This window comes from Rhinolophus sinicus, chromosome 18, assembly GCF_057876585.1.
Source record: "Rhinolophus sinicus isolate RSI-liver-muscle chromosome 18, RSI-T2T, whole genome shotgun sequence".
Lineage (NCBI taxonomy): Eukaryota > Metazoa > Chordata > Mammalia > Chiroptera > Rhinolophidae > Rhinolophus > Rhinolophus sinicus.
In genome coordinates, this window is record NC_142518.1 from 81,512,845 (window position 1) to 81,525,441 (window position 12,597).

Here is a 12,597-nt window from a genome sequence, read left to right on the forward strand (position 1 = left end):
GAAAAAGAAATACAAAAAACAATTCCTTTTGCAATTGCAGCAAAAAGAATAAAATACCTAGGAATAAACTTAACCAAGGATGTGAAAGACCTATATGCTGAAAACTATAAGACATTTTTGAAAGAAATTGAAGAAGACACAAAGAAATGGAAAGACATCCCGTGCTCATGGATTGGAAGAATCAACATAGTTAAAATGGCCATATTACCCAAAGCAATATACAGATTCAATGCAATCCCCATCAAAATCCCAATGGCATATTTTAAAGAAATAGAACAAAAAATCATCAGATTTGTTTGGAACCACAAAAGACCCCGAATAGCCAAAGCAATCTTAAGAAAAAAGAACTATAATGGAGGTATCACACTTCCTGACTTTGGCTTGTACTACAGGGCTACAATAATCAAAACAGCATGGTATTGGCAGAAAAACAGACACATAGACCAATGGAATAGAATTGAGAACCCAGAAATAAAACCACATAAATATGGACAGATAATTTTTGACAAAGAAGCTAAAAACATACAATGGAGCAAAGACAGCCTCTTCAATAAATGGTGCTGGGAGAATTGGATAGCCACGTGCAAAAGAATGAAACTGGACTGCTATTTGTCACCATGTACCAAAGTTATTTCAAAATGGATCAAAGACTTAAGCATAAGACCTGACACAATAAACTGCATAGAAGAAAACATAGGTACTAAACTTATGGACCTTGGGTTCAAAGAGCATTTTATGAATTTGACTCCAACGGCAATGGAAGTAAAAGCTAAAATAACCGAATGGGACTATATGAAACTTAAAAGCTTCTGCACAGCAAAAGAAACCATTGACAAAATAAAGAGGCCACCAACTGAATGGGAGAAGATTTTTGCACACAGTGCCTCCGATAAGGGGCTAGTATCCAGAATATACAAGGAACTCATGCAACTCAACAACAAAAAAACAAACAACCCAATTGAAAAATGGGCAGAGGACTTGAAGAGACATTTCTCCAAAGAGGACATACAAATGGCAAATAAACATATGAAAAAATGCTCAACATCACTAATCATCAGAGAAATGCAAATCAAAACCACAATGAGATATCACCTCACCCCAGTCAGAATGGCTATCATCAACAAGACAAATAGTAACAAATGTTGGAGAGGTTGTGGAGAAAAAGGAACCCTCATACACTGTTGGTGGGAATGCAGACTGGTGCAGCCGTTATGGAAGGCAGTGTGGAGGTTCCTCAAAGAATTACGAATAGAATTGCCGTATGACCCAGCAATCCCTCTCCTGGGTATCTACCCAAAAAATCTGAAAACATTTAGAGATAAAGACACGTGTGCTCCAATGTTCATTGCAGCTTTGTTTACGGTGGCCAAGACATGGAAACAACCAAAATGTCCTTCGATAGATGAATGGATAAAGAAGTTGTGGTACATATACACAATGGAATACTATTCGGCAGTGAGAAAAGATGATATAGGAACATTTGTGACAACATGGATGGATCTTGAGAGAGTAATGCTGAGCGAAACAAGTCAGACAGAAAAAGCAGAGAACCATGTGATTTCACTGATATGTGGTATATAAACCAAAAAAAACAAAAGAACAAGACAAACAAATGAGAAACAGAAACTCATAGACACGGACAATAGTTTAGTGGTTGCCAGAGGGTAAGGGGGGTGGGGGGGGAGGTGAGGGTAAGGGGGATCGAATATATGATGATGGAAGAACTGACTCTGGGTGATGAACATACAATGGGATTTATAGATGATGTAATACAGAATTGTACACCTGAAATCTATGTAATTTTACTAACAATTGTCACCCCAATAAATTTAATTAAAAAAAAAAAAAAAAGAAAAAGAAGTTGTGGTATATATACACAATGGAATACTATTCGGTGGTAAGAAAAGATGATATAGGAACATTTGTGACAACATGGATGGATCTTGAGAGAGTAATGCTGAGCGAAATAAGTCAGACAGAAAAAGCAGAGAACCATGTGATTTCACTGATATGTGGTATATAAACCAAAAACAACAAAAGAACAAGACAAACAAATGAGAAACAGAAACTCATAGACACAGACAATAGTTTAGTGGTTACCAGAGGGTAAGGGGGGTGGGGGGTGGGGGGTGGGAGATGAGGGTAAGGGGGATCAAATATATGGTGATGGAAGGAGAACTGACTCTGGGTAGTGAACACACAATGGGATTTATAGATGATATAATACAGAATTGTACACCTGAAATCTATGTAATTTTACTAACAATTGTCACCCCAATAAATTTAGTAAAATAAAATTTAAAACAAAAATTAAAAAAAAGAATTTTTTTTTCAGATGTTTTGGTTTTTCAATGTTGACCCCTAATCCAATGGCTTTTGAAAACATTGTATAAGCTGAAGCACACCCATCTAAGGCTGAACTTGACCCAATGGCCCCTCCCCTAGCTTGCTCCTTATGTACACCAAACCCAAGAATCTGTTTGGTTGCGTGCACCTGGTGCTCCCCAGGGTTCAAGAAATTCAAAACCAAGAGTTAAAACCGTGTGTCCCCGAAAATAAGACCTAGCCAGACCATCAGCTCTAATGCGTCTTTTGGAGTGAAAATTAATGTAAGACCGGGTCTATAATATAATATAATGTAATGTAATGTAATGTAATGTAATGTAATGTAATGTAATGTAATGTAATGTAATGTAATGTAATGTAATATAATATAATATAATATAATATAATATAATATAATATAATATAATATAATATAATACCGGGTCTTATATTAATTTTTGCTCCAAAAGATGCATTAGAGCTGATGGTCCGGCTAGGTCTTATTTTAAGGAATACAGGGTATGATGACAATTGGGCAAGGTTCTCAAGAAAGAGTGAGACAGAGACAGGCTCAGGGACTCAGGTAGGGCACACCAAGTGATTGGTACTGGTCTTGCCATGCTTTTCCTTTCTCAAAAATTCTCGGGGCCGGGCTGGTGGCTCAGGAGGTTAGAGCTCCATGCTCCTAACTCCAAAGGCTGCCTGTTCGATTCCCACATGGGCCAGTGGGCTCTCAACCACAAGGTTGCCAGTTCAATTCCTCGAATCCCGCAAGGGATGGTGGGCTCCGCCCCCTGCAACTAAGATTGAACACGGCATCTTGAGCTGAGCTGCAGCTGAGCTCCCAGATGGCTCAGTTGGTTGGAGCGCATCCTCTCAACCACAAGGTTGCCGGTTTGACTCCCACAAGGGATGGTGGGCTGCGCCCCCTGCAACTGGCAACTGGACCTGGAGCTGAGCTGCGCCCTCCACAACTAATACTGAAAGGACAACAACTTGAAGCTAAACGGCACCCTCCACAACTAAGATTGAAAGGACAACAACTTGACTTGGGGGGAAAAAAAAATCTTAACATCTCCTTATTTCTCACTGCATGAAATCACAAGTTCTTTTCAAGGTTCTCCAAAAGGTAACCCTTCCCCTCCCCCGTCAGCCTTATATTACATCATGCCCCTGTGCCCATCCTGCAATCTAGCTAGGGCAGTCTTCCTTGAGTTCCTTCAAACATGTTGATCGCCTCAGCCAAATGTCCTCTATCCCTATGTAAGTCCCACCCACTCTTCAAAGCCTTGCTCACATCCCACCTCTTTTATGAAACCTCTGTGACAGTAAATAGTAAAATGCTTTCAAGCTCAAGAGCTGATGTCAAGCTGACCTACGTTCAAATCCAATCTCTGCCATTGACCAGCTGCGTGATTCATCTAACCTCTTTGAGCTTCAGAAGATGATAATGATAAGGGCCTACCTTACAGAATTTTTGAAGGATTAAGGGAAATGATGCAAGTAAAATATTTAATCCTCAATAAGTACTCAATTAATATGAGCTCCTGTTATTACTATGGCTGAATTTTCTCTCCTCCTGTAAGTGACCCAGCTTACACTGTCTCTTCTGAGTAAAGGACCACTGGATTTCATGCAGTCTACCTTTGCTCAGACTGGGCCGCAGGCATTAGTCTACATCAGCCCCCAGCTTGGCTTTAAAGCTTCTTAAAGTTCCAGGAGCATGTTGGATATAACACAGTACTCATATAGATCCAAGTGGACACTAAATCAGAGAGTTGCACGTGCACCACCACCCTGGCTCTGAAACAATCAGCAGAAGTCCCTCTGCCTAGCAAAGGCAAGAATGCATGCTAGGAAGATAAACATGTAGCCAGTCTCCATGACAGACAGAGCTGCTTCAACATTTGAAGGATATCTCTCTCTCTCTCTCTCTCTCTCTCTCTCTCTCTCTCTCTCTCTCTCTCTCTCTCTCTCACACACACACACATACACACACACACACACACACACACACACACACACACACATACACACACACCACCACCACCACCACCACTGCCACCACCATTACCTTCACATTCCCAAACCTCTGTGCCTCACCTTTTCTTCTGATGCTGGAGATGACAAATGAAGCCACTCAAAGGCCACTTTTCTCCACAAGTGTACGATGGGAAACCCAAACAAATTGGCCACACTACAGGTGTGATCTTTGGCTGGGACTTCATGGAAAGCACATGACCCACCAAGATGGCTTTGGCTCGCCCTGTCCCCCACCATGTTACCTCCACCTCAAGTCAGCCCCCCCCATCATCCTCTGATATGCATAGCTGGGATTGCCTGGGCACCAGTGCCAGCAGGACTATTCCCCTTGTCACTTTTCTCTGTGCTTAACAAGAGTCAAAATGAAAATACCCTTGTGCAAATTACTCCATGCTCTGAGTAACTCTCTCCCAAACAAACAAACAAAAAAAAAAACAGGGCACAGAAAAAAATGTGACTACTGGAATACCACACTCTTTAAAAAGCAAACAAAAAACAGAACTTGAGAGGTCCCAACTGTATTGTCCCAAAGAGTGGTTTTCTTAGCATGAAGACTGAGCCCTAACAATGGTGTTGCACAAGTTTACATTCTTTCAACAGCATGAAGTTCCAAAGTTAGATCAGAGGCAGGCAGGAAAACAATATAAATATGGGCATGATATTTGATACCTCATTCTCAACCTGGAAAGGACAGGGAAAATGAAAAGGCCCAACGGGTAATCAGTCCTCATGCTGGAACCCAGTATTCCAACACAAGTCACTCCTCAGAGTTGGCAGCATTGCAAAGTTCTCTGGTAGTGGTTAGCTTTAAATAAAATGGCAAAAAGCAGGAGGCCAAATATAAAGCAGACATGGTCCCGAGGACTCAGACCCCACAATTCCCCCGCGTTCAGGAATGGCATTTTCTCCTACAGCGTGGGTCTCTCCAACTTGCTTCTTCCCCTAGCCCCGCTGCCGCCCAACCCAGCTCAGGACCCCCTATCTCAGGCCTTGTGGGTGAGCCCTGCTCTCCCAGTCAGGAAACTGTCTGATTGTACCCGCGCTGGCACAAGCCGAGATTCTTGACACGTCCCTGAAGCCAAGGACCGGGTCATCAGTGGGGCAGGGGGAGGGCTGCTAATGATTAATTGGATGAGAGCAGCTGAAACAGGGGGAAAGACGAGCGTCCTGGCGCCTGACATGGGAGTCGAACAGGAGAGCGCACCTTCAGTTCCCACGAGCTGGATACCACTGCCAGCGGTACCCCAGGGGAGTGCCCCGAGTGACCTCGGCTGGAGCAGCGGCTGGAGCGCCCCCTAGTGCGGCGCCACAGCTGGAGGAGGTATGGCAAGATCCAGGATGAAGGGAGAGGACGAGGGGAAGAGCCTGGACACATCCCTGGAAAACCTGACCCTGCAGGGGTAGGTGGGGCGACCCAGATCTCCTGCGCATCTCCTTCCCAATCCCCACCGAAGGTCCAGAGTGGCCCTGTCTGCGAGGCCCCACAGACCCCGTAGGCCAGGGCGGCTGCCCGGCCAAGCTGCAGCCGGACGTGGACGCCTTCTCTGTGAGCAGAGCTGGGGGCATTTACCGGGATCCTGAGGATCCGCTGCGTCTCCGCTGGAGTAGCAGTCTGCTGCCTCCGCCTCTTTCTACCCGTCGCAGTCGCACCGGCAACGCTCCCAGTTGCTCCCTGCGATTGTGGCTGGCGTGGCCAGCTGTCGCAAGGCTCGCGTCTCGAGCGCACCGGGCGCAAAAGCGTCCCCGCCGCATCCAAGTCAGCGACACAAGCGCGTGCCTTGATGCCAACGCCCCGTGCGGCCCTCGCCGCAGCTTCTTACCACCTCCCGGCTACCGGCTGCGGGCTCCCAGGCTCACCCGCCTGCCCGCTCCTGTCAGTGAGCTCTCGCCTAGCTCTCCGCCCCCTCGCTGCCATTCCTCAACTTGCCGGCTGGACCAATGGCAACAGTGAACTAGTCCCGCCCCGTCGATTCCCGCGGGGCCAATTGCCTTCTCCTGAGGAGTCATTCAAGAAGCCCCTCCCCTCTCGTGCGGCAAAGCGGGAGCCAAAGTTTATCCCAATGCGAGGTTTCTCCTGGCGATGGCCAGGCTTTGCCCTGGCTCCCCAACCCCGCAAGAAGTTACGATGACTTAGAGGGTGCAACTTCCCTTGTCTGGCGACATCCAAGCGACTTATTTCCTTTGAACAAACGAGTATAAGGAAGCTAACGGAGAGGTACTGTTGTCCACCTCACCCCTGAGGAAGGACTTCTGAGAAATATACCCCCACTTGGCCAGAATTTGTATATCACAGGGCCAGTAAGAGCCTCAGAGGTCATCCGCTGTCTCTATCCACACTGGTTGCTTTGGGGTTTGGAGGTGTGTGTGTGTGTGTGTGTGTGTGTGTGTGTGTGTGTGTGTCCCTGCCCTCTAAGCTGGACAACTTCCAGTGACTCGCTGGCTCCTGGGACCCTGGCTTGGTTCTCTGCATCATACTTTGAGGCTGAGTGAAACTGGCCCCCCTGTGACTTCTGCCCCCTCAAGGCCACGCAAAGCCAGCTTTGCCCTTCTTCCCATGGTGGTCCAACAATTTGAAGACAAATCTTCTGGCCCCGTAGTTCTTCCATGCTTTGTTGCTCCAAAAACCTGGGTTCAAGGTTCTTCTTTGAGTTTAAGACAATTCCTTTATATCTTTTGAAAGTGTAAGGCGGAATATGAGTCTATCCTACCCCCCTCCCCATGCCTCCAACGCCGGACACAAACCCTTCTGCCCAGAGCAGACCAGGACTCTCATGTTCTCTCTTGACTGTCATATCACAGATTTACTGTCATCTCACGTCTGGGCTATTGTTCACTGCTGCTGCTATCACAAGGCTCTGTTTTCTACTTGATTAATGGGAAATCTTATTGAGTTTTGTTGGAGGGGGTGCTAATTTCATTCTCTCTGTCAAGGTGCTAGCTTTTGTCTTCTAGCACTATTTTTCCTGCTCATTCTTTCCTAAATAACATTCCATCCCTGCTTGTTACCATTGCCTTGCTCAGGTCCTCATCCTTTTTGCACAACTGCCAAAGGGCCTCCCAACAAGGTAACTTGCCTCCAGGCTTGCACCCTCCTGACTGACTTCCCAACACTCCTCTCCTCATCCATTTTACACTAGAAGCCAGAGTTGTCTCTAAAAGTCAACTATAATCATGTCACCACACTCCAACTTAAAAGCCCACCCCAGCTTCAAACCCATTTCTACTTCCTTTCTGCCCCCACCCCCTTGATTTTCTGCCCCCAAACCCACAGCATGGCATCTAAAACCCTTGGTGATCTAGCCTCCTGCCCAGCCTCATTTCTAGCTGTTGCACTTCCATCGCAGAGTACTCTATACTTCAGGTCAACTGAACTTCCTGTGGTTTCTCAAATGAGCCATGGTCTCTGACATTTCTAAGCTCTTGATACAAAATCTGGAATAACCGCCTCCCTGCCCTCCCAGTCCTGACCTAGAACACGCTGATGTATTTTATTCATTCATTGAACACATCTAATGTAAACACCTACTATGCATGAAGTACTAGAGGTAGAAAAATGTGATTTTAAAAATTTTGATCTGATCCTTAAGGGGCTCTTGAGTAGAGTGTAATGATTCTGCTTCCATTCACATTGCCACACAAACATCAGGCAGCCAAGTGGAATGGCTGGTTTGGACTTCAGATTCATCCAAATAACTGAAGGGTTGGGGGAAATTGACCCTGGAATTTTCTTCCTTGCTGAGTGAAAGAAAACAGAGTTTGCCACCCCAAAATATGCCTTTTTGGGACATTGATTATTTTAAGCTGGCTATTTTTAAGAAATAAAAGACTCACAGAGAGCCTTTCAACTTCCCCCTTTTCCCCCCCATGGGGCTGGCCCGGTGGCTCAGGTGGTTGGAGCTCTGTGCTCCTAAGGCGGAGGTAACGGGTTTGATTCCCACATGGGCCAGTGAGGTGCGCCCTCTACAGCTAAGATTGTGAACAACAACTCTCCCTGCAGCTAGGCTGCCGTGAGCAACCAGAGGTTGGCATGAGCTGCCACCAGCTGCCTAGAGCTGCCTAGAGTGGCCGGTGAGCTGCCACGCGCTGCTGTGAGCAACCCACCAAGGACTGGCAGCCCACTACCTGGTGGGGGGGGGATGCAGGGGAGTGTGCAAGGGTCATAATACCGGCATGGGCCAGGGCGCTGTGTCCTACACAACTAGACTGAGAAACTACACAACTAGACTGAGAAACAAAGGCTTGAACCAGAGTGGGGGGTGGAAGAAGGGGAAAAAAATACCTCCCCCTTACCTGCCCTAAAGGAATACAGATAGAAAAACCTACTTAAAAGAAGGGAACTATCACCTTTGCATAACATGAACTAAGTGTGGCAGACATTGGAGCCTAGCACTTTGTTTGTAGACTCCCCTCTGTGTCCCATTGTTTCTGAGTGGCCCAGAAAGAATTTATTTAACACATGTTTGCTCCTTTTCATCTACTTGTAAATTGCCTGCTTCCCCTTTGAAGTCCCAGACTCCTGCCTGCCTCTTCTTAGTCCAGAATGGCATATCAGCCTCAACTGCCCAATTTGTCCTGGGGTCCCATATTCTTAGGGAACCCACATATGTACATATATAGTAAATTTGGTTATTCTCTTCTGTTAATCTGTCTCACATTAATTTGATTATTAGACCAGCCAAACAAACTTAGAAAGGTAGAAGGAAAATTATTTTTTCCTCCTCCACACGAGTATATTGTTAAATAGTATTCAAACTCATTTCATTAATTTTGGCAATTGGAATGATTGGTTTGAAGGCCAGAGGTTATGGTCCTTTTCCTTCATGCTTAGTTTAATTTACAAAACCCCAACTTGTCAAAGTGTTCTGTGTATGTGTGTGTGTATGCTTATTGTGTGAGTATGTTGGGTTCTTTTTCCTTTTTATTTTTCTTTTTGAGGATCAGGATAAATCAAACCAATATATTATACACCTCAAATTTACACATAATGTTTCTGGATCTGAAGAGAAAGCACCTGAACAGAACTGTATGTTGTAAAATGAATCAATGAGAATCACACAATGACAGAACTTCAGTGTTAAAAGGGACTTCAAAGTCAATTTAATCAAACCCCACCCTAGATGCTTAGAACTACTGTGTGGGCAGTTTTTCAGGTTCTTTACAAAGTTCTTAGCTCCCAGGCCTGTGAAAGCAGGCTTTGATCTTACTGTTAAGCTATATGGCTCTACACAGGCTAAGTGATTTGAGGGGCACCCAGAATGAGTCTTTGCCCAATTTTTTCCTCTAGGGTTAAATGTGTCTTTATGACCTCCTCTTTCAAAATGAAAATCCCAAAAAGATAGGCAGTAAACTCTTTGACATCTCTTAGCAAAAAGTTTTTTGGATGTCTCCTCAGGCAAGGGAAACAAAAGAAAAAATAAATGGGACTACATCAAACTGAAAAGTTTTTGCACAGTGAAGGAAATCATTAACAAAATGAAAAGACAACCAACTGAATGGGAGAAGATACTTGTCAGTGACATATCTGATAAGGGGTTAATATCCAAACTATAAAAGGAACTTATACAACTTAACATAAAAAAAAAAACACAATCAGGGGCAGACTGGTGGCTTGGTTGGTTAGGTTGGTTAGAGTGTAAGCTCTGGGTGGTGAGTCTGCTGGTTCCATTTCCACATGAGCCGGCAGGCTGAGCCCTCCACAAGTAGAATGAAGTCAATAAGGTGCCGCTCAGCTCCCGGGTGGCCGGATGGCTCAGTTGGTTGGGGCGTGGGCTCTCAACCACAAGGTTGCTGGTTCGACTCCTGCAGGGAATGGTGGGCCATGCTCCCCTGCAACTGGCAATGGCAACTGGACCTGGAGCTGGGCTGCGCCCTCCATGGCTGGAATTGAAAGGACAACAACTTGACTTGAAAAAAGCCCCGGAAGTACACACTGTTCCCCAGTGAAGTCCTGTTCCCCTGCCCCAATTAAAAAAAAAATTGGCAGAGGACCTGAATACACATTTCTCCAAAGCAGACATACAGATGGCCAACAGACATATAAAAAGATGCTCAATCATCAGGGAAATGCAAATTAAAACCACAGTGAGATATTGCCTCACACCTGTCAGAGCGGCCATTATCAATAAATCAACAAACAACAAGTATTAATGAGGATGTGGATAAAAGCAAGCCCTCAGGCACTGTTGGTGGGGTTGCAAATTGGCACAGCCACTATGGACAACAGTATGGAAGTTCCTCAAAAACTTTTTATGAAAACATCTACCATATGAGCCAGCAATTCACTTTTGGGTGTTTATCCAAAGAAATACAAAATACTAATTTGAAAAGATACATGCACTCTTATGTTCACTGAAGCACTATTTACAATAGCAAAGATATGGAAGCAACCTAAGTGTCCATTGACAGACGGATGAATAAAGAAGATGTGATACATATGTACAATGGAATATTACTCAGCCATAAAAAGAATGAAATCTTGCCATTTGTGACAAGATGGATGGACCTACAGGATATTATACTAAGTGAAATAAGTCAGAAAGAGAAAGACAAATAGTATATGATTTCACTTATACCGGTATGTGGAATCTAAAAAACAAAACAAATAAGCAAGCAAAACAGAAACAAACTCATAGATACAGAAAACAAACTGACGGTCACCAGATGGGAGGGGGATGAGGGAATGGGTGGAAAAGGAGAAAGGGATTAAGAAATACAAATTGCCAGTTATAAAAATAGTCATGGGAGAAGATGTGGTACATATATACAATGAAATATTAACCATAAGAAAGGATGAAATAGTGCCATTTGTGACAGCATGGGTGGATCTTGAGATTATCATGCTAAGCAAAATAAATCAGAGAGGAAAAGTCGAGAACTATATGACTTCACTCATATGTGGTATATAAAACTGAAGGAAACAAATGAACAAGACCAACAAAGAAACAAAACCTCATAGACACAGACAACAGTCTAGTGGTTACCAGAGGGTAAAGAGGGAGGGAGGATGGTAGAAGAGGGAAAAGGGGATCAAATATATGGTGATAGAAGGAGAACTGACTCTGGGTGGTGAACACACAATGCAATATATAGATGATGTTTTATAGAAATGTACACTTGAAACCTATATAATTTTACTAACCAATGCCACGCCAATAAATATAATAGATTTTAAAAAAACACTTAAAAATAGTCATGGGGATATAAAATACAGCATAAGGAATATAGTCAGTAATATTGTTGGGGCGGCTGGTTAGCTCAGTTGGTTACAGCACATGTTCTTAACAACAAGGTTGCCGGTTTGATTCCCGCCAGTGAGCTGCGTCCTCCACAACTAGATTGAAGACAACAACTTGAGCTAAGCTGCCGCTGAGCTTCCGGTGGCTCAGTTGGTTAGAGCGTGTGCCCTTAACAACAAGGTTACTGGTTCAATTTCCCCATGGGATGGTAGGCTGTGCCCCCTTGCAACTAGATTGAAAATGGTGATGGACTTGGAGCTGAGCTGCGCCCTCCACAACTAGCTTGAAGGACAATGACTTGACTTGGAGCTGATGGGTCCCGGAAAAAACACACTGTTAACCAATAAAATTCAAAGAAATTTTTTTAAGTAATAATATCGTAATTACTATGTATGGTGTCAGAAGGGTGATAGACTGACGGGGGTGATCACTTTGTAAGTTATATAAATGTCTAATCACTACGTTGTATACCTGAAACTAATATAATTTTGTATGTCAACTGTAACTGAAAAGTAAAATAAAAAAATGCAAATCCCACTTGGAAGAGCCACATGCTAACATTTACTAATTATTAACACTTGACATAATGAAAGCAGCATAGATTAATAAGAAAAAAAATTAAGGTACCCATACCAGATTGCAGTTTTCAAAGTGTTTTAACGTATTTTGTCATGTTTAATCCTCATAGTAACCTGAGTACATATCTTGATTTGAATTTTCCAGGGGAGAACGCTAAGACTCATCTAGGTTAAATCATTCTTCAGGGTATTTGAATTCCAGCTCTGTCATTAACCTTGGGCAAGTGACCATGCTGCTCTAGGCCTCAGCTTCACTGTCAATAAAATCAAAAGAGATGCTTTCCAAGGTTCCTTTCAGCTCTGTTTATAATGTTTCCACTCCTGCTGTCTGAGATCAGGGTACTGGGGGCCTGGGCATTTTCATGGTGGCAGGAAATAATTTTGGCACTAGAGGTGCTTTTTGGAAAGGACAAGCT

At 44.1% G+C, this 12,597-nt stretch overlaps 1 protein-coding gene across 1 annotated transcript in view; it reads right to left on the bottom strand.

Annotated features, from left to right (window-relative positions):
- LOC109437661 (A-kinase anchor protein 17B) overlaps positions 1 to 6,272 on the bottom strand; it is a 46,120-nt gene extending 39,848 nt beyond the window's left edge. The window contains exon 1 of the mRNA XM_019717023.3: positions 5,939 to 6,272. Coding sequence (XP_019572582.3) covers positions 5,939 to 6,120 — 182 coding nt within the window. The 5' untranslated portion in view covers positions 6,121 to 6,272. The remainder of the gene's footprint in view (positions 1 to 5,938) is intronic.
- Positions 6,273 to 12,597: the final 6,325 nt, after the last annotated feature.